The 22,773-nt window shown below is 32.6% G+C and overlaps 2 protein-coding genes across 2 annotated transcripts; both read left to right on the top strand.

Annotated features, from left to right (window-relative positions):
• The first annotated feature begins 13,686 nt into the window (after positions 1-13,686).
• On the top strand, positions 13,687-14,315 carry LOC131072003 (linamarin synthase 2-like). The gene is made up of 2 exons (XM_058008003.1): positions 13,687-14,155; positions 14,242-14,315. Exons 1-2 carry the CDS (start codon positions 13,687-13,689, stop codon positions 14,313-14,315), a joined length of 543 nt encoding a protein of 180 aa, XP_057863986.1.
• A 553-nt stretch (positions 14,316-14,868) lies between these two features.
• Positions 14,869-15,210, top strand: LOC131072004 (7-deoxyloganetin glucosyltransferase-like). Its single transcript, XM_058008004.1, has one exon. It carries the CDS (start codon positions 14,869-14,871, stop codon positions 15,208-15,210), a length of 342 nt encoding a protein of 113 aa, XP_057863987.1.
• Positions 15,211-22,773: the final 7,563 nt, after the last annotated feature.

Raw genomic sequence — 22,773 nt, 5'->3', positions numbered from 1 at the left:
CATTAAAAAACTCTTCCTTTACCTTCACATCATATTCCTTTATTTCACCTTTATCAAAATGATTTATTGATGCAACAACCTTTTCCATTTTTACATTATTATCCTCATCAAAGAAAAAATTAAAATTTGATTTTATCTACAACTTTTTCTCCATCTGCAATCAATTTTATCCCATTCTTCTTCAATATAAATAAGGAAATTATCTTTTTCAATCTCACAAGTGTCCTTTAAAGAACTCTATTTTTCTGCTTCAATATCTATCATCTCATCCTCCATGTCTTCCAATAGACATTCCTCAACTTCAGGTTCATCAACCTCTTTGTGTTCATTTTCTTCCTCTTACGTAGTGTCACATGCATGACACTCTATTTCATCTTCTTTCTTTCCAACATTTAAAACATCATTAGAAAGATAATACAAATTACCTTCAAATCTTCTCTTTACTATTTTTATCCTCTCAATATTTGCTTCTATTTCTTTTACTTGGTGCTTCAATTTTGTCATTTCAAATCCTATATATTTTTATTCTCTTTCTTTCATTGATGACATTAGCCAAATCCACCTTGTTTGGGAAGGATGATGTCCTCCCCCCATATTGCTCAATAAATACAACTATCAATGGGGAGGCCCCTCTAAGAAAGTTAGGTATCTAGATATTCCTTTTGTATTCAACCCATGTCTAGAATAAATATGGTTGTGGATCAAAGGGAAAATAGAGAACAACCTAGGTAAATATTATAAGCAATACCTATCTATAGCTGGCAGAATGAAGGTGTGTCAAAATATTCTCTTTTCTTATAGTCTTTATTACACCACTATGTGGATGTTCAACAATTACTCTAGATCAATAATATTTAAAAATTTATCAGGAAGTTTTTATGGTCGGATGGTAAAGGTCATAGGAAGTGGCATTTGGTAAAATAGAAATGGTATTTCCTAAGCAAGAAGATGGGTGGATTAGGTCTCATGGATCTTAAGATACCAGTGGTTTGCTTAGCTAACAAATGGAGATTTGATGATTTGGATGGTAATGAACCATGGCCGATCCTAATTAGAAATAACATTAGTCTTGTTGTTCCTAAATAGGCCAAAACTTGAAAGTTTCTCCCCTTTAGTGATCTCATTGCTGGTAATTTCCCCGTTTCCCTAACTAGCTCTAATGTTTTCAAGGTTATATGGAAGCCATGAGAGTGTATTAAAGAAGCTTGACCTCTTATAATAAAATCATCAATGATAATAACACCTTATGTGGGGAAAGGTCAATTTGGTGGATCTTACCCTTATCCAAGGGTGCTCTTCTAAGAACTAAAATATTAATGGCATTTTATAGTTCAATGATATTATTATTAATTATTAATAAATTTCTTGGAATTTTCTTAGATATAAATACCATATGCCTCACTCAACCAGAGAACATACTCTATTTTGAGAGAAACCTACCTTAGTCTCCAAGTTACCAAGAAATGTTTTTTGGAGGAAGGTAGATTCAAAATATTCACATGGGTGGATGGTGCTATGTTGAATAACACAAAAGACAAAGCGATTTATGATGATTTATGCTATAATATTAACATGATTTCTCATTGGGCTTAAAATGGCAAGTCGTGGAGGATTTAAGAAGGTATGGTTGGGGAGTGATTCGTTAAATATAATAAATTATTTGAATAAAAAATCTCCTCCTAGTTGGATCATTAACCATTTAATGCACGAGTGCTTTGAAATGAAGACCAAATTTGAGGCTATTAAATCTCACATGTTTTGAGGGAGGGTAATAGACCATTTGACCACATAGCTAATCTAGGTGTAGTTAGAGATGATGAAAAGTGGTGGCAGGAAGGAGATTCCTTCAAATTCCAACTATGTGAGTTGGCAAGGAAGGACACTGAAAATCTTTAATCTCTCGAACATTAATGATAACAGATCACATGTGTAGGCATTTTTATAGAAAGGAGCGAAGGCGAGTTTCCAGATTGTTCTCGTTGCTCTATTTGTTTTGCATCGGCCTGAAGTTTTTTTTGGTATCGTCCAAAAAATTCATAGAAGCAGTATCATAATAGGTGAAGACAAAAACAAAATGGAGCCTTCCTCGTGTGAGCTTTTGGAGAATAATGAGGAGATCTAGAGGGAAATTATGGATGGGGGAATGGATCTCTTTATTCAGAAACTTCATGGAGAGAATTATCAACTCACAGACTTATTTGTGAGTAATTGGGATAATGGGGTGTTGTGTGTATATGGGGAAAAGTTTAGAATCGACGAATCTTTCATTCTCAAGATTTTTGGGCTTAGTATGGATGTCAAAAGTTCTTGAGGGAAAGGAATAACTCAGAAGAAGCCCTCTTAGTTTTCTACAATAAACAGAGTGAAAGAAGTAGGGTTAAGAAGACCCCAGATGGTGGCTACAATCCACTGGACCTTCAAAGTCTCTAGGAAAACATGGTGTAGTTCATTATGAGGTACATTACCCTCAATGGTCACTTTTCTAGCATTTTGTGTTACCATTTCACAATTTTGAGCCATTTTAGGCATGATAGAAGAATTTCCATTTCATTTTATCTATTATCTTTTTTGTGGAGTTGTCTATTAGTAAACATGTTAAGAATGAGGATAACTCAAATCTTCATGAGGATTTAATCCTCCTAATCATGGAGTATGTGAAGGCCCATGAGGTTAAATCCTCCCCTGCTCTAAAAAACCCTAAGTCTTTAGCTAGCCAAGAGGTGGATGATGTATCAGATACAATGTTTGACAATGCAGAGGGCAGGAAGGCTATGGATTGGAATGATGTCCAGGTATTGGACGAATCAGATTATAAACCCTTGGAGGATGAAGACTAGAAACAAGAGGGTGAATCTTGCATGGGTTGCTAGAAAGACTGGAAACAAGAGGGTGAATCTTGACAAGGAGGATAGTAAAATTAAGCTTGACATCCCCCTCAATGTGGTCCCGAATGATACCAAAGATTATGAAAAGGATGTTGAGATGCTCCTAGGGAAGTCGTCGATGTATCAGGAAAAGTGTTCTGATGATTTTTCTAGGGAAATCAATATTCTAAAATAGGGGATTAAAGATCTCATTTTCACTTTCACTGAGATTCCTATTCCAAATAAGACTGATGAAATCCTGAAGTTATCCCAGCAAATTATGAAAAATATCAAGATCATGAAAATTGAACATGAGCCAAAAATCGATAGGCTAGAGAAAGAGATACAGAAACTAAAGAGTAAACTAAAGGGTTTGGTGGAGGTCAACAAGGAAGCCATGCACAACAATGTTGAGGGACTCAAGAGAGTCAATGAGGAAATTGCCATGTATAAGGAGAAGATGACCAGAGCAGAGATCCCCAGATATCAACTTGACTAAGATGAATTGGGAGGTGTAGGTGTCCACGAGACCGTGTACCAAGACCAGGAGAAAACATCAGGTAGCTAGTAGTTCATGGTTCATTATGGAGGAACTCTAGGAGATTAATAATAAAGTGATCCAAACAAATGTTTATCTCATGAAAGCTCTTTCTTAGTTTTTTATGTTGTTGGGTCATGTTTAGGTTTGTTTTTTGTGGTTTTCTATTATGGGGTGAATCCCCTATTTCTGTAGTTAGTTAGACTCTAATTACTATGTTTTATTTTTTGTTGGATTTGGGTCTCAGGTCCTTGTAAAACTTGTTTATCTTAATCAAAAACACATTTGCTCGTATTAACTCTATGTGGAATTTGAACTATAGTAATGATGATAGGCATAAAGTTTTCACCTTTCTATGGGGCAGTAACATCACGCCCAAAAAGAAAGGTTTTAAGTGGTTTTTTAATCTCCATCGATTACCTATTATAAATAAACAATAAGATATTGATGTTTGTAGTATTTGCAGAGTTGTCGAATCCACTATGCATATTTTCTTTGATTGTGTTATGGCTAAATAAATATGGAATAGTTTTGGAATTAATTTGTTTGATAGATTCTCTTATCATGATCATGTGTTTGGATTCATTAATTACATTAAAAAGGATAGCAATCTATTTTGGTAATTTTTATCGTGCAAAATACTTTAGATTATTTGGTCCATTAGGAATGAAGAGAAATTTCAAGGTAAGGGTAGGTTGATTTTTGAGTATTTAAGAATATTCATTGGTTACATGTACCCATGAGATAATTTTGATAGGTAGATTCTGGTTGTATCGTCCTTAATAAATATTTTATTAAGGAAACAAGTTTTGAGGGACCTGAAACCCCTTACAAGTGCATTTTATGGGATCGAAAACCCAAAAATAGAATGTTGCATAGAGAAACATCAAAGAAAAACAACAACCATCCAAAAACCAAAAATCAACAAATTACTAGAAGCTATGAAACAATGTACTAGTTTAACCACACAAAGGCAAAATCCAACAAGCAAGAGAGCTTAGAAAAATATAGGTAGAGAGGGTTTTGTAAGGCTCCCATAACCTTAAGACCCACAAAAATAAGAACATTACAAATAGAAAACATCTAGGTAAATAGATTTTTAAAAAGTGTCAACAACCTTTGAAATAATATTAGCAACATCTCCTCTAAATCATATGGGACCAAGAAGAAGAGTAGCACTAAATTGTTTGGACAGGCACCCCAAACCATCTTCAATGGTTTTAAAATGCCTCCCATAACCATAAGGAAAATAGCTGCAGAATCCCCCTTACAACAACTCCCTTCCTCACCTGAAACACCTATCTTTGTCTCTATAGAAGATGTCTTCACCTCAATAGAAGGAGCCCCCACCACAAGAGAGTTAACAAAAAAATAAACCATCAAAATAATAACATTCATAGCTCCAATGCAACCAACCACCAAAAATAGGGCAGTAAAAACCCCCCTCAGCACAACTTACAACAACACCTATATTGTCACCCTCCACCTCAATATGAGAGCCATCCAACTCAATAGGATCAACAAGAGGGTATGGAAGAAGCCAAAAAAGCCAAATCTTGGTTATCCCCACTAGAAGAATCTGCACCTCAATAGGAGAAAAATGGAGGATAGATAAGAAAAAAACACTAGGAGCCCATGTAAGGAAGTTCACCCGCATGTCTCACTATTTCAAAAAAAAAAAAGAATTCTAGTTATTTTATGGTTGCTGAATAGTTCTTTAGACTTTGGTTCTCTAGTGGAGGATTCATTATGACGCTTTTTTAGCTCAATTCTTCTTCATTTAACTATTTCTTAGGATTGGGACCCTTGTCATGCTTTTTTTTCAAAAATATTTTTAATTGATCTTTAAGAATATCTCTTAATTTGTATTTTCTTATTTAAAAGGTTTCAAATTATAACTAAAAAGTTAAAAAATGGAACATTTGAACTTATAGCTCAAAATTTAAAAGTGTAATGATTTGAAGTTGTTATTAAAACATGAAATGATTTAATATTATGAGTGGATTTGAAGAAAATTTGTTTGAACTTACAATTGAAAATTATGTTGAAAGAAATAATAACTCTAGGAATTTTACAACCTAGAAAAAACACTATAGTACCCTACATTGGTATAAAGTTGGCTATGAGGAAAAACTATGGAAAAATATGAGTAGAAAGTAATTCCCTCAATATTGTTAATTGCCTTCGTGGTCTACAAACCCCTAGTTAGACTATAAAGGCATTAATTGAGGACACTTTAGGAATGCTAAGAACTTTTGATAACTTCATCATTTCTCATTTCTTTTGGGAAGGAAACAAAGTGGTCGATGGCCTGGCCAAAATTGGAGTAAAGTAAAACAGTATTAAGTGGTGGGGGCCCCATGATATTATCTTTATTGAAATTAAAAACCATATTTATGATTATTATAAATCATGTTGATTTGGGGGTTTTCCATTTTTTTATCATGATGTATATCTTGCATAAGTGGAAGGATGGTTTGAGATGTCTTAATTATTATAGTATTGAAAAAGGCAAGGCTTGTTTTCTAGCTAAGTCTAGAATCTTCGCATTTGTTTTGTGTTGTATTCAGGGGTCTAGTAGATTTTCGCAGGGTGTTTATCAATAGAATTGTAGGCTCATCATGGGTGGTGAACGAAATGGATTGGAGCCCACTTCATATGAAAAATGAAAAAATAAGACTAAGGTTTGGGATGAAGTTTTGAGGGGGTGAATTACACCCTACATTGAAAAACTTCATGGACACAACCCTAGGGCTACTCATTTCTTCATCAGAAAATGGAATAATGGCATTTTATAGCTTTATGGGGCTGAATTTGTGATGGATGAGAGCCTCATTGTTGAGGTTACTGAGATCCTTATAGATGGGAAAAAAATTTACAGAGACGGGAAAGCTATGGATGAAGCTTTTAAAATTTTCTTTCAAACAAAGGAGAGGGATAAAGTCCGCCACACCAAATATGGAGGTTACAACCATGAGGAACTCAAATCCCTAAGGGGGGATGTTGCTGAAGTGATAATGAGGTACATAACCCTTGATGGTCGTTAGAAGAGCATTTTTCCCTATCATGTGACCATTTTGAATCATTTAGGCATGATAGGTGTATATTAATTCCTTTTTATTTGATTTATTTCCTGTGCAATAGTGTAAATGCCCACCTTAAAAAATAGAGCTCCCTTATTCTTCATCAGGGGTTAATTATTCTAATAGTTGAACATGCTAAATCCCTTGAGATTAACCGCAACCCTCAACCTCTAAAAATAACCATATCCACTATGCCCAAAATGTCCATTGGCACTACATTCATAAATCCACAAAGTCTAAATCTTCTGATGAAGATGCATTCCACATGGGTACCCACAAAGAAAAGACCTTATTAAGGGAAAGGGGTACGATTTTGATAAGAAAATCTCTAACAAGGGAGATTTGGATTATGTCCCTTCTCATGAGTTTTTCCTAGATTCCCTAATCCTTGGATTTTTCAAAAAGGGTAAAGACCCTATGCCCTCATTCTCCATTGGTAATAATAGGAATTTAGGCTAGGCTATATTTCTGATGTGAAATTAAAATCCCCCTCTTAGAGCTCACTCAAGGAAACAAGGTTGCCAAGAAAAAATCAAAAGAAATATTGATAGTTGAATTCCTCCTAGGCTTGATGAAGATCAACAAAATTTGGACTTCCATATTGAAATCCCAATTGAAGTGGATAAGAGTACCCCTGTGGGTAAAGACATGGGTTCCTTTATGGTGGATACAGGGGTTGGGGAGAAAGTGGTGAAAGATGTCATGGATGGACAAACCAGTTTCTTCAAATGGGTGGTTATGGAGATTTATGGGTTGAAATGAAAGATCAATGACCTCCTTGTTGGACAAAGCACTTTGAACACCCCATCCTCTGATAATACGAACAACCTGCTTGACCTCAATAATAAGTTGGTGACGGATGTTAAGGTCATAAAGATTGATCATGAAAAAAAAATTATGAACCAGGAGGTCACTTTGGATAAGGTTAATGGGAACATGAGAGTTGTTATTGTAGTTAGCTGAATAACCATGACTAATAGTACGGAGGGTCTTAAGAGACTTAATGAAAAAAATCAATCCCTCAATGTCTCTCCCTCAGCTACTCATGCTTCCCCCTCCATCTCAGTATGTGGCAAGGGGAAGGAGAAGGTTTCTATTCTAGAAGGTGACACCCAGTCCAATCAAGGACCATTGGCTTGCACATGCATTGTGGATAAAGGTAAGCAGGTGAATGGAAGTGATATGGAGAATCTTGTTGAGATTAATAAGATCTTTATTGATAATTTTAAGACTACTCAAATGTTGAGCAGTATTATATAATCGTTGGGTTGTTTAACTATATTTTTCATTTTTTAGTTGATACTGGCCCATTGTGGATTGGCGTCTATCTTGTCCTTATCGACTAGTTTTTTTTTGTTTGGGTTTCAAGTCCCTTTAAAATCTATTTTACTCTAATAAAAAAAATAACACCACAAACTTTAGAAAAATAAAATTATAAAAAAATAATTTTCTTCTATAGGAAACTTAGTGAATACATAAGTTTCTCTTGAGTTGTATGGTTTCATTTTACTAGATAACATATATATTGTATAATTGAATTTCATTGCTAATTTGAGGAAACTAGGCTAAATACATTTAATATTGTGAATTTAGTGGATGTATTAGAATGGATGAATTTTATTTAATAAATGCATTTAATAGATGCCTTCTTATTAATACTCTTATGTATTTTATATTGAATGATATAGCCCTTCCAAAACAACATTATAGATCAAACTTGTAGTAATATCATGCCTCTATTAGACCATTTAATATATAAAATACCTATAACAATGTAAACTAAACTACAAGACACACCATTAAGATAAAAGAATAAAAGTAATCATTAATAGTAAATTTCATATATATTAAAATTATATAATATAAAATCACTTTGTCTTGTAATTATAACATGCGAAATGCCTACAACAATGAAAAATAGACTACAAAACACACCACTAATAAAAAACAATAAAATTAATTATTAATATTAGATTTCAAATCTATCAAATTTTATAATATCAAACCATTATTTCTTGTAATTATATAATGTGTGCAATACCTTTAACAATGTAAAACAAACTAAAAGACATACCACTAAGAAAAAATAACAAAATTAATTAATAATAGTATATTTCAAATCTATCAAAAGCATAGAATATTAAGTCATTGTGTCTTGTAACTATAAATATCTACAATACCTATCACAATGTAAAATAGACTAGATACATGCCACTAAAATAAAATAATAAAACTGATTATTTATAATAGATTTCAAATCTATCAAAATTATATAGAATCAAATCATTTTGTCTTGTAATATATGTACAATGTCTATAGAAATACAAAATAGACTACAAGACATGTCACTAATTTTCATATATATAATTTATATGATCATTAATTTAATAAAATTAAATTTATATATGAACTCTTCTTATTTAATTTCATTCAGATATTATTTTTTAATAACATCTCATTATTAAAGATTAATAAGATCCTTTGGACAACTATTAATATTTATATTAAAATCTATATATAAAAAAAAAACAAGCTCCACATCATCAGAACCCCACCCTAAAGAGGACAGACTAAAAAAAGCATTTAGTTCATCATGCAACAATTATTTTACTCAAATGGAAATCAGATCATGCATTAAAAATAGCCAAAATGTTCTTTCAATTCTCACTATCAATCACCATGAACCATCAAACACTGATGAATGCGCTCTTGCTGACAAATAACTTATAGTCATTGCTTCCATGCCAAACCAAATAATTTGGAATAGTTTGTATTACATGTACCAAATAATTTGGTATGCCAAGAGCAATTAGATATCATCTTGCATGTTTGGGTAGCTCTATAATCTTTTTATATTAGAAACAATTATTTTTTAAGAGAACATCTTTATATATAAACAAGTGTCATGTAGTGGTGAGTAGTTGTCTTTCTAGTAAAAAAATGTTTAGTTAATAGATGAGTTATAACATCTCAATCTGGACATGGGTTTCAATAATAGTTTGAAGTAATATATTTTTTCAAGGCATATGTATTGCAACTATGTAGTAGAGAGTGCCCACAATTCTAGAATGAAATAAACAAATTGATATTCAAAGTTGAAGGTGTTTTATTGATTAAACATTTATAGTTATTCATAATTGTTCTATTTTTCAAAATAATAATTAATATGTTTAAAGTTTAACATCATATAATTATATAATACACTCATCTCTATAAATTTAATTCTAAATTTAACAACCCTAAACCCTTTATCTAAGTTTAACCCTAACCTTAATTTTAGTCTTATGTCTAGCCTAGTTCAAATTCTAGTTGTAGCCATAACCCTAATACAAATATTAACATTAATTTACATTGTAGCCCTAATACTTAACCTAATTATAACATTAAATACAATCCTAATCCTATTTTTTCCTTAACTATATCCCTAGTCTTTAATCTAAAACTCTAGCCTTAATTTTAGAAATAGTTTGAACCTCAATTCTAACCTTTGGTGCTAACCCTTATTGTAACACCAACTCTTGTTATAATTATAATTTTAATCTTAATTATAATTATTAATAATAAATGTAATTACAGCATAATCTATAACTGTAATTATTATAAATATTTTAAAATGATTTGTAATTAATTTAAATTTAAATTTAATGGTGGCATAAAATAAATTAAGTGATCTCTATAAATCATTATTACTTAAAATGTATTCACATGTTTGTAATTATTATTTTTAATAAGATGATGCAAATGTATAATATGTTAAATTATGATAAGATTGAATACTTTTAAATTTTATGCAAAATAATATATTACAATTGAAAGAAGATTTCTAAATTGAAATTAAAAAATTAGTTTAGATAACATTGTTACAAATATTCTATAAATCTAAAAATATATATTTATAAAAGGTATGTACTAACCATTATGTGACACATGTTTAATTATTTATTTTTAGTTTAAAATATTTCATCCCCTTAAATATGTGTTTGTAATATTAATTATTATTATTATAATATTTTTAAAATTAAATTTAATAATTATTATTATTAATTAATTATATATATTTAAAAAGTAATTTATATATTATTATAATAATAATTAAAAATCATTATTGCTTAACATTTCATACGCAGTGCTCTCTTTTGAAGTTTTGGCTATAAAGGGGGAATTTTTATGTCTAGCAGAATTGCAATGGCATGATGCATTTTTTATGGCATAGATGGTGGTCAAAAATTCGAAAATAATTACATTTAGATAATTTTTTAAATATTTTTTTATTTGATGTGTAAACTAAATTTGAAAAGAAAATTTAAACATACTAAAGATTATGTTAATTATCTAAAACTTTGCCAAAAAAATTCATTTAGATAGTGGTTCCATGAAATCTGGTAATAAGATGTAAATTTTTTAGCCAATTAGAATGGAGAATTTTTTTTTTATAATTTAGAAACTTAAAAATAATGCATCTTATCTATTTAAAAATAAGAAATAAAATCAAAAGAAAAAATTCAAAGTTTTAATTGGTGAAAACACAATTGAATAATAACGAGTTAACCAAAATTGAGTGCAACTGATTGCAATAGTACTAGCCTAACAACAATACTAATAAGTATAGTTGAAGTTGAATGTGTTTATTTAAATATATATATATATATATATATATATATATATATATATATATATATATATATATATATATATATTGGAGTTTTGTCTATGTATATAGAAATAAGATGAATTATTAGATACACCTATCTTGTTATTCCCTAGTAAATATGTAAATTTTTGTTTCAAATTATATATTTGTGTATGTATGTTTTTGCATCAAGATGTTGAACTAATCCTGGTTGAATAGTAATATTGTTTACTAGTTGTATTTGTAAAAAAAGTGATTGAGTTAATAGAGTTAATTTTAGAAGTTGATAAACATGAAAAAAAATAATGAAATTGTAGCAAAAAATATAAATCATATTTTTGATATATCAATGTATTATTGCAAAGGAACTGTAGAAAGTGATAAAGATGAATGAAAAAAATCTTTTGTAGCACAAATTAGAAGATAGAAAATGATAGTGCAAGATGGAATTAAAAAAAAAATCTAAAATATTTCCTGACGAGATTCAACTATTATAATTTTTCCACACAAAAGTACTTAAAACCAATAATGAACAAAAAAAACTATAATGTTCTTGTGGAAATGTTTATTCATAAAATTAAATGTATTTTCCCACATATAGCCTGTATGGTCACTTCAAACATTTACAAAATATTGTTTATCATAAAAAGCACTAAAATATTTAAGCATTCCATGTTCAAGTTGTAGATCTTAAAATAAAATCCTTGATATATTATAATATATGTATCCAAGTACCACAAGAATGTGAAAACCTTCATATTAAATTTTATGAGACATAAGAAATGGCATTTGAATTGTTAGAAGCATTTAATGCCACTTTAACTAAAACTAGCCCCTACAATATTCCCCCAACTTCAATCACATATTTGTTCCATATACTATGTGGACATTATTAGTAACCTCAAATAAGCTTACTTCACATACAAGCCCACCACCAAATTAATTCTACACATCCAAAAACATCCAAGAATATATTCAATTGTCAAGATATATTTTCATAAAGAAGAAGAAGAAAAGAAGTAACAAATCTATAAAATCCCCCGATCCACCACACCACAGTGTGTAAAATAAAGCCACATATCTATTCTTTCTATATGTCTTAAACCATTTCTATTCCATGTAGGATTCATTAGGATTACCAATAATTGATATTACTAACGATTGAAAGAATGCAATATTGTGGTTCAAAGATTGTTTAAATTTTCTCTTGATTTTAAAAGTTATGTAGAATATAGACTATTTAAGCAACAATGCCCTATATTTCTCCCCTATTAAATCCACACTAATTTATTGGTTCTTCAATATATGAGATGCCACTTGTTAGGAACGTCTATTTGAATAACCACTAATGTTTCCTTCCAGGAGCTTGGATTAGCGAAGTCCTTTGCCTCCAACAAACTCTACTCACACATGATGATAGATAAAGAATAATCATATTATATGGACAAGAGAAAATTTGTGTTTGTCCTTTGGATTGTCACTTTGACATCATGTTCTTAAAGAATATGCATATCTCTTTCCTTCCTACTAATGACTATCCTTCCAACTAATGACTATCTTTTCATACATTCCCGTCGCTTTGTTTTGCTCAACTTTTCTCAACGCTGCCACTTGTGCCTTATGGAAGTCCTCTACATGCATATGGCTTTATACCTCTAAGGTGCTAATAGAATGTCATTGCTTGTCTATCCTTCAAGCTATCCTGATTTCATTGATGGTATTGTCCTTACACCCATCATATTGTCTCCGTCTTTGATTGTCACTATTGATGACTATCATAATAATTGTTGCCCAAGCATACTATGGCTATCATCAACAAATTGCACCTATTCCATTTGCATCACCAACTATGATTTACTGTGCCCAAGTACCTACAGGATTTATGAAATTCTTCTTTGAATATTTCACCCTGTTTACATTTCCCACATTACATGATAGCATTATAGATATCAAGCCATATGAATGCCCTCCTATTTTTCATCATCACTTCATTTTTGGATTGTCGTCGTGATAGGTCCACTACTTTTCCTTTGTACTCTGATAATCTTTCTCATTTCACACTGTCCTCTTCTCCTAGGGATGGCTCTACAGCTCTCGTTTAATGACTATATTTTTACCCATAACTACATGTCCACTCAAGATACTCTATGTATTTTCGATTATGCAACAATTATTTTAGCCAATGGAAATCAGATCAGCCATAAAAAACAGACAAAACGTTGTTATAAAGCTCACCGTCAATCATTATGCGCCATGTCATATCAATGAATGTATTGTCAGCGACAAATAATGCATGACCATTGCTTCCACAGCATACCAAACAAATATATCATAATACTAAAAAAAGGAATCTCTGAAGGATTATCCGTCATAGAAAAAGATTGTTTGATAGGAAGGATTGACCGTCAAATTGTCAATATATCATAAACCAGCTTCTCCACCGAGAAACGATATATTGCTCACCTAAATTAGTTGGCTGGTAAAGTTGTCGTTAACCGATTTAAGTAAGAATTATAGGAAGACCATCACAAGGAATCGAAAGGCATGAAGATGAATGGCCTGCACGCAGTGATGGTGCCTTACCCTGCGCAAGGCAGTATTAATCCTCTCATTAATTTGGCCCAGTTGCTCTCTTCACGAGGGGTTTTCATTACCTTCGTCAACACGGAGTGGAGTCACAGTTGCATGTCCAAAGCAGCTCATAAAGATAACGATGATCAACTCTGTAACTCAACATTTAAGTTTTTCACCATTCCATATGGGTTGCCGCTAGATCATGGTCGCCTGGCCAATCCCGCCGAGTACGGAATCGCAATACAAAAGCTTGGCCCAGTCTTGAAGCATCATTTGCGGTGCGGCTTACCCGAGGGAGCTCCAACCATCACTTGCATTATAACAGAAAATTTCATGTCTTGCACTCACGAAGTGGCCTATAAGCTGGGAGTGCCCCGAGTCATTTTCTGGACAACGTGCGCCGCCTATTCTATTGCTCAGTGCAACTCCAACCTTCTCCTCTCCCGCGGACATATTCCTGTCAAAGGTAAAAATTCTACACCACTGAGGCTTCCTCAATTTTATTTTGACTTAAAAAATCCTTTTGTAATAACTGAAAGATTATAATTGCAGTGGAGGAATCGAAGGGGCCAGACAAAGTGATAACTTGTTTGCCTGGTAATCTCCCTGATCAGAAGCAAATCTGAAACAGTGGAAAAATATTTTTATATTTTTTTAGTTTTCCTAGACATTAGTAATTGGTATTTTTGAAGGTCTTTGGGGTATTTTTAGTTCTTGAAAGTTTCGCCTATTCTTTAAAACGTTGCCAAAGGCACATTCTTTCAGGACTTCGCCTCCAACTCTTGGAGACCTTTCCAACGAGTTAAACGGCTCGTAAATTCCAGTCTTGTGCACAAAGTTATGCCTAGTTAAAGTTAGGACAAAATTTTTATATAGTTTTTTTTGAAATTTTCATAGTTTTAGATTTTATTATGTAAATAAACAAGATGTCACTGTTGGGTTTCGATTCTCAAGGAGTTGTTGGTGACCCTTGGAATCCCTTAGACTGATATATGTTGGATTTTAGAATTGAAGAGAACACTTTTTGGCTTGCTTCAATTCTATGCTTTGTTGTTCATGTAAACAGAATTTACAATACCGCAGGTTCTCACTCAGATGTTGTCATCCGAATCCATAATTCAGATCACTCCCACCTTTGTTGCCAACTGATCTGCTTTCCTTCTATCGCGCTCTTGACCCATGGACTTTTTGTTTCAGTGCTGTCTCTATGAGTCCCAATTTCAAAGTAAGGCAGACTATGTGCTGGTGAACACATTCCATGAACTGGAAGCCCCTGAGACGGTAAGCGCATTGTCCTGCAATGGTTGTCCTGCTTTGGCAGTAGGGCCTGTATTCCTTCCCAATTTCATGGAAGGAAGAGATTTAAACGGGCGCGCGAGTCTGTTCGAGCAGGACGACAACTGTCTTGAATGGCTTGACGTCCATCAGCCAACTTCTGTGATATATGTTTCCTTCGGCAGCATCGCCCTCAAATCAAACGAGCAGCTGGAGGAGCTCGCAATCGCGTTGGAGAAAAGCTAACACCCCTTTTTGTGAGTTCTGCGAATGGATATTGCGGAAGGTATGCTTGCAACTCTGCCCGAAGGTTTTGAAGAGAGGACAAAAGATCAGGACCTGATTGTGAAATGGGCATCTCAGGTGAAGGTTATGTCCCACCCTTCTGTAGGATGGTTTCTTACACACTGCGAGTGGAACTCCTATTTGGAGAGCATGAGCTTCGGAATTCTAATGCTTGGATGGCCCTATTTTTGTGATCATTTTCTCGACTGTCGCTTCTGCAAGGATGTGTGGAAGATGGCATAGACTTGGAGGGCGCGGATGTTGATGAAAATCTGGTGGTTAAGAGGGAGGATATAGAGAAAGGCATGACAAGACTGATGGAAGCGGAGAAGCTGAGAAAAAGGGGCCTGGGGTTGAGGGAGGCTGCATTTAAAGCGGTTGCGCAGGGAGGTTCTTCTTCACTCAACTTGAACAGATTTCTTCATTACATGACAAAACTTTCCAAATCGGCTTCCGTTATAACGGCGTAGCTTTCAAAACATTTTGTCACTCATGTATCTTAGTATTTCACACAATTTCTTGAATGGTTTTTAATGGTCTAGTAGTAGATCATTACTACATCCTTTCTAAATAACACATGAATTTCTTCAACCTAAATTGTTCAGTTTTGTTTGAATGATTGGTAGTTTAAATCATCATTAAAAATTCTCTTCGTTATAACAACTCAATAGCTCTAAAAAAACCATAAATATCTACATAAAATGTGTGCGGACATGTTATACGATATAGATGAAGGCAGAGATCGGAATAAAACATTTAAAAAAAAAAAACATGCTACAGCACAAAAACACGTATTGCTACTCCAAATATAAATTCAGACTTTTATTAATCATGCATTAAATCGATTACAATACCCTTATTATTTATAGAGAATTCATGAACCTTCTAGAATAGCTAACTATTACATAAAAAACTGCATGAGTGATGAAAATAATAGACTTGAAAGATTAATCCACCGATTATAAAATTTAATAAACAAAATATGAACAAACAGTTTTGACGTGGTATGCATGATAAAAATGCATGGAGGAGACTATAGGAGAAAACTATCAAACTAGGAAACATGTAGAAAATTAACACACAAAAAACAGAGGAAAAATAAATCATAAAATTTATACACAAAAAATTCTTTTATTTATTCATGCACAGCTGATTACATCTCAGATGTCTTTCTCAGACTTGATACACTTCACAAGCTATATCAAACAACAATAAGCCTCTCTTTTTATAGAGGTCACAACCCTTTATTATAAATTATAATTATGCAAGAATAATTGTGAAAGGTCATGTTGGAATAGAGAAAATCTAAATTATAATCATGCAACTAAAAATAGAGCATGCACTTAAAAATAGGAGAGAACAAGACTCTCCCAACATGCATTTATTCATATCATCAACATGCATTGCATGCATCTTAAATTAACTAGCTAAAAATATAACTGATCCACGAAGTGCAATGTGAACAGAGAATAACAAACTGGAGGCTACAGTGGAACTGCATGTTCTATTAAATTGGAGTCTACGATGTAACTACATGTTTGAAGCATCAATCATCTACATACTCCTCCTTGATGCTAAGACTCACAATATAATTTCAAAGCTTTGACAAACTAGATCTTTGCAACTCAATGTGACCATACAAGATAACTTGATGTGGCAAAGTCTAAACCCTTGCTACTCACTATGCAACTTCTCTCATTCATGAGAGATCACAAAGCCTTCCCTTCCTTTAGCTATCATAGAAAAGACTCACAACACTTCAATGTGCCCATCATAGCAAGAAGTCATCAGCTACTTGACTCGAACATCCAAATTGTAGGTCCAATCACTTCTTCTGTTCACATGGGACATTTAGGCTTATACAAACTTCTAAACATATTTATTAACTTTTTCCAACAGGATCCATCGATCCAACCATAATCAATTTGCATACAACTTTTTTTAGGTTGTCCATTTCTTTTTCTATTCCAACATGACCTTTCACAATGATTCTTCAACCCACAAATTGAACAACGGTGAAGATCCCAACACTTCTCTGATTTATGTCCTTCTCTATGACAACACGAACATTGAATTCTTTCAGTTGATTTGCATGAGCTTGTAACACTAGCAACATTAGGTCTCTCTTTCTTGCCATATCCTAGGCCTTCATACTTGGGCCTCATAACTGGTTGAATGGGCTCTTGAATTCCTATCTCATGCTTTCCGAGTCCTCTTCCTTTATAACCCATTTTCTGCATCATCTTCATACCAATATTATTTTCAAATTAACCTTTATTTTTAATATCAGAACTTGCACCTATGCATGCAAACACATCCTTACTTTCAACTTGACCATCTACACCTGAACAAATATTAGGTACATCATTTATATCAATGGATTGATCAAGGGGAAGAAACAAATCTTCTGTGCCACATGACACTTCACAAACTAATGGCTTTGATTTCAAAAGCTCATTTTCGTTTTCCAACAACTTCAACTTGTTTTGCAAATCTTCATTCACCTTCTTGACTTCATCAAACAATTTTAATTTTGTTTCTAACTCTTTATTTTTTGCTTTAATATTTTCCTTTTCTTTTTCAAGCTTCTCAATTTCAGACATATACTCGCATCTTTCTTTTGCAAAATCCTTTAAATTTGCTACCAATTGTGAATTACACTTCTTTATTTCCATCAATTCTTCTTTTAATAGATCCTTCTCACAAATTAAACTTGCAGTTCCTTTTTTTGCCTTTTTTCCTATTTCCCCCATTAGAACTCTTTAATATTTTCTTTACACAGATAAAATAAATTACCTTTACTGGTAGGCACTATTGTTGGAGTACACCAAATTATTCTCCTTTTGTCTCTATAAATCTTTAATCTTTTCAACCTTACAAAACTAGTCCAATCTCTTTAACAATTTGGCAGTTGACAAAACTAAGCCGACAAACAAATAAAAACAACGATCTTCTTTGGATTGCAATATGACCTCCTTTTTCTTGTGAACTCCACTAAATAAAATGGTGACTTTAATACTGCCTTGATTTTCTTATTCTTGAAATCTTCCCATGGAATTCAAAATCAATGATCTGGTGGGCAGTGACTTACTTCCAAGCGATGACTTCTTCCAACATTACCAATCTCTTTCTTCTCTTTCTTTGCATCTTGATATTATGATCTCTTTGAACTTTCTATTCACCCCAATAGGTCTCTGCAAACTCTTTCTCTCACCTACTCTGATACCATTTGTAGAAAATTATAATACAAAAAATAGAATAAAAATAGAGCACAAATTTAAACACAAAAAAATATTTTATGTATTCATGCACAACTGATTACATCTCATAAGTCTTTCTCAAACTTGATACACTTCACAAGCTATATCAAAAAACAATAAGCCTCCCTTTTTATAGAGGTCACAACCCTTTATTATAAATTATAATTATGCAAGAATCATTGTGAAAGGTCATGTTGGAATAGAGAAAGTATAAATTATAATCATGCAACTAAAAATAGAGTATGCACCTAAAAAATAGGAGAGAACAAGACTCTCCCAACATGCATTTATTCATATCATCAAAATGCATTGCATGTATCTTAAATTAACTAACTAAAAATATAATTGATCCATGAACTGCAGTGTGAGCAGAGAATATCAAACTGGAGGCTACGGTGGAACTGCATGTTCTATTAAACTGGAGTCTATGATGTAACTGCATGTTTGAAGCATCAATCATCTACAAAACACGACACGCAATTTATGACGGCATGCAAACTAACTCTTATCCTATGCATGTGTGGACTGACCACTAATTTTTTACATGCATGAGAAACAAACTATTTCATGCTGAGTATGGAGGACATCTAGTTCACTTTTAGTCGACTCCATGTGGAGAAATTAATCTTCTAGCAATAGATTTTAAATATGATTCCTATTTAAGAGAAGACTTCTACTATGTTTGTTAGTTATCTCTCATGAAGCAAAAACTTTTGCATAGTTGTATCTCTCACAAATCAAAAGTAAGATATTTTTATGGAAAACAAATATTTTTCTTTGCCAAGTTAAAGTTAAAAGTTTTTTTTTTAATATATTTTAGAAACGAATAATTGGCAATCTAATTGATTGAGAAAATTTGTCTCATAGGATGCTTCTTTTAGGCTAAATATAAAGTTAAAAAATGAGTTTTAGGACACACTAGTAATTTCACCTTGGTGTGGAATGGATATGCCAAAGATGTTTGAAAGGTCAATAATGAAATTTTTGGTCTATACTTTTGCATACATACATGTTGCACATGAGGTCAACTGGTAGGGAGAGATATATGGGTAAAAAGAGGGAGGGAAATAGGGGCATACAGAGATGGATAGACAAAGAGTGAGATGGAAGAAGAAATATGGACAAATAGAGATAGAGAGACAAAGATATAGATATAGATGTTTGGGAAGAGAGAGAGGTAGAGGGAGACATGTCTAGCAAACCAGAGAGAGAGAGAGTTAAATATATAGAGAGATAGGAATATTGAGAAGGAGAGGTGGACAGTTATAGAGGATGAGGGATAGATAGAGAGATATGTTAAGGTTTAAAATTCAAATAGACTACAAAATACACCATTACTTGATAAAACAATAAAATATAATTATTAATAGTAGATTTTTAATCTATCAAAATTATATAATATCAAATCAATATGTTTTGTAATTATATAATATATGCAATGCCCACAAAAAAGTAAAATAAACTACAAGACACACCACTAAGAAAATTAATAAAATTAATTATTAATAGTAGATTTCAAATCTATCGAAATTATATAATGTCAAATAATTGTATGTTGTAATTGTATAGTATGTGCAATGCCTTATCAATTTACCCCTATACCCCTTCCTTCAATCCACTTTGGACCCTATTGTAGTGTCCCCTATGTTGGTTAGGCTTCCACATCTCCCCCTTCAATTCTGGTTCAAAGTTACCTTTGAATCCATTGGTAACATAATTAATCACTTTATTAAAGTTGATCTTGACACTAGTCTCTTCTCCCACACCTCCTTTGCACATATCCTGGTAGATTTGAACCTCTCTAAGAAGCATCCAACTGAGATTTCTCTCATGGTCAATGATCTTCAGTGGTAGTAGTGTGTGGATTATAAAGGACTCTCATTTCATTGTAGATGTTGCTTTTCTAATGAAAATCTTGCTTCTTTCCTACGTGAGCCTCATCCCCACTTGTCTGCCACTTGGTGGAAGGATTCTAAGAGGTGTCATCTTATGGCCTTTCCTACTAAATCAGTTTTGGGTTCTAGGACAACTTTAGATCCCCCTTCCCCAACACCTAACCCTATTTCCATATTTCACAGTTACTATTCTCATGTGGCCCCTACCCAAGGAGTCTCTATCTTGTTGGCAACTACTACTCATCTACTCGATGCACCGCAGGCTCCTTCGAGTGCTCTTTCGAGTATGGGGCTTATTCTTTTCTTAGGTTTAGACTCTCTTTCCCTTGATTTCAAGGTTCCTATTCTAGGTTCGATGGATAGGTTTTCATACTCTTCCTTGGAGGGCTTAGGTAATACTATTATGCTTGACTCTCAAGATAAGAATTCTTCATGGATGGTTGTGCATTAAAAAAAAAGGTTCCTCCCTTTGAACACATAGATCTCGATCTACTCACTTCAGCCCACTTATTGGCCCCTGTTGAGACTTTTAGTAGGGATTTTTGTGATGTTTAAGCTATGTTATTTTGTTGTTGAGTTACCATGGTGTAACTCTATTGTTCTTGTTTTCTTATTGAAGTATCAATGTATAAATCTATTGTTCTTGTTGGGGGACTGGTGTACTTTGTCCGATCTCTAATAGATTGGGGGCCTTCCCACTTAATGTAATAAAAAATAATGTAATAGATTAAAAGACATAGTAGTTAAAAAAAATAATAAAATTAATTATTAATAGTAGATTTAAATCAATCAAAATTATATAATATGAAATCATTGTGTTTTGTAATTATAAATAAGTGCAATGCCTATAATAGTGTAAAATAGACTACAAGACACACAACAAATAAAAAACAATAAAATTAATTATTAATAGTAAATTTCAAATCTATTAAAATTATATAGAATCGAATCATTGTATCTTGTAATTATATATTGTCTACAATGTCTATAGCGATATAAAATAGACTATAAGACATGTCATTAATTTTCAATGACTATAGATTATAAGACATGTCATGAAGATCCTTTTGACAACTAATAATATTTACTTTACTATATATATATTGAAAACAGACAATCTCCACATCATCAAAACCCCACCACCACTGGGCACTCTACCTTGAAGAGGATAGACTGAAAAATGTATTCAATTCATCCTACAACAACTATTTTACTCAAATGGAAAACAACCAAAATATTCTTCAAATTCTCACTATCAATCACTATAAACCATCCCACATTGATGAATGCACTCTTATTGGCAAATAATTTAAAGTCATTGATTCCATGGAAAACCAAATGAATTGGAGTAGGTTGTATTACGTGTAGCAAATAATTATGAATAGTCTGGATTACCTGTAGCAGATAATTCGGTATACCATGGGCAATTAGATATTATCTTGCATGTTTGAGTAATTTTATATCATTTTTATAAAATATCTTTATATACAAACAAGTATGGATGAAGTTGAGTTTTTTTCCTTCCAACTAATGATTATCTTTTCAAAGAATCTCGTCTCTTTCTTTTGCTCAATGTTGCCACTTGTGCCTTATGAAAATCCTCTACATACAACTTTATACCTCTAAGGTGCTAATAGAATTTCATTTCTTGTCTACCCTTCAGGCTATCCTTATTTCATTGAAGGTGTTTTCCTTGCATCCATCATAAATTGTCTTAGTCTTTGATTGTCACTAGTGGTGACTATCATAATTATAATTATTGTTGCCCCAACATAAGACGATTATATCTAAACTATGTCTATCATCAACAAATTGCACCTATTCCATTTGCATCAACAACTATGTTTTACTATGTCCAAGTATAGGATTGTCATAGTTAATATGACATTCTTCTTATAATACTTCACCCTATTTACATTTCCCACATTCCATTATAGCGTTATAGATATCAAACCATGTGATCGTGCTAAGGATTTAACATGAATAAGTTTCCAATACAGGGGTCTCTCGTAGTCATATCATACTATTCATTCACCTTCAAGCTAAAATAGAAGGTTAACATCCTTAATAAAGGCTTATCATACCACAACTATACAATGCATCCTTGGTCACTTGATTGCCCTCCTATTCTTCATCATCACTTCATTTTTAGATTGTCTTTGACTTCTTGGCTAAGCATATCTATCTTTCAAGGGCATTGTAAAGCTTTTGTCTTTTCTATCATTACTGCATGCCCATTGTGCATTCAAATTACTACTCATTGTACATGTAAATTGAGTATCAGCACGGCTTACTCACTATGTGGATGACTTCATGATCTTTATACTTTCTTAATATTGAAAAATATTATTTTATGCTCATGCCACATG

The sequence above is a fragment of the Cryptomeria japonica genome, chromosome 1, assembly GCF_030272615.1.
Source record: "Cryptomeria japonica chromosome 1, Sugi_1.0, whole genome shotgun sequence".
Taxonomy (NCBI): domain Eukaryota; kingdom Viridiplantae; phylum Streptophyta; class Pinopsida; order Cupressales; family Cupressaceae; genus Cryptomeria; species Cryptomeria japonica.
This window is presented reverse-complemented; position numbering and strand designations above follow the sequence as displayed.

Coding starts and splice junctions, on each gene's coding strand:
- LOC131072003 (XM_058008003.1), top strand. CDS start 13,687: ATGGTGCCTTACCCTGCGCAAGGCAGTATTAATCCTCTCATTAATTTG. Junction 14,156..14,241: donor CGGACATATTCCTGTCAAAG/GTAAAAATTCTA, acceptor TTATAATTGCAG/TGGAGGAATCGAAGGGGCCA.
- LOC131072004 (XM_058008004.1), top strand. CDS start 14,869: ATGGACTTTTTGTTTCAGTGCTGTCTCTATGAGTCCCAATTTCAAAGT.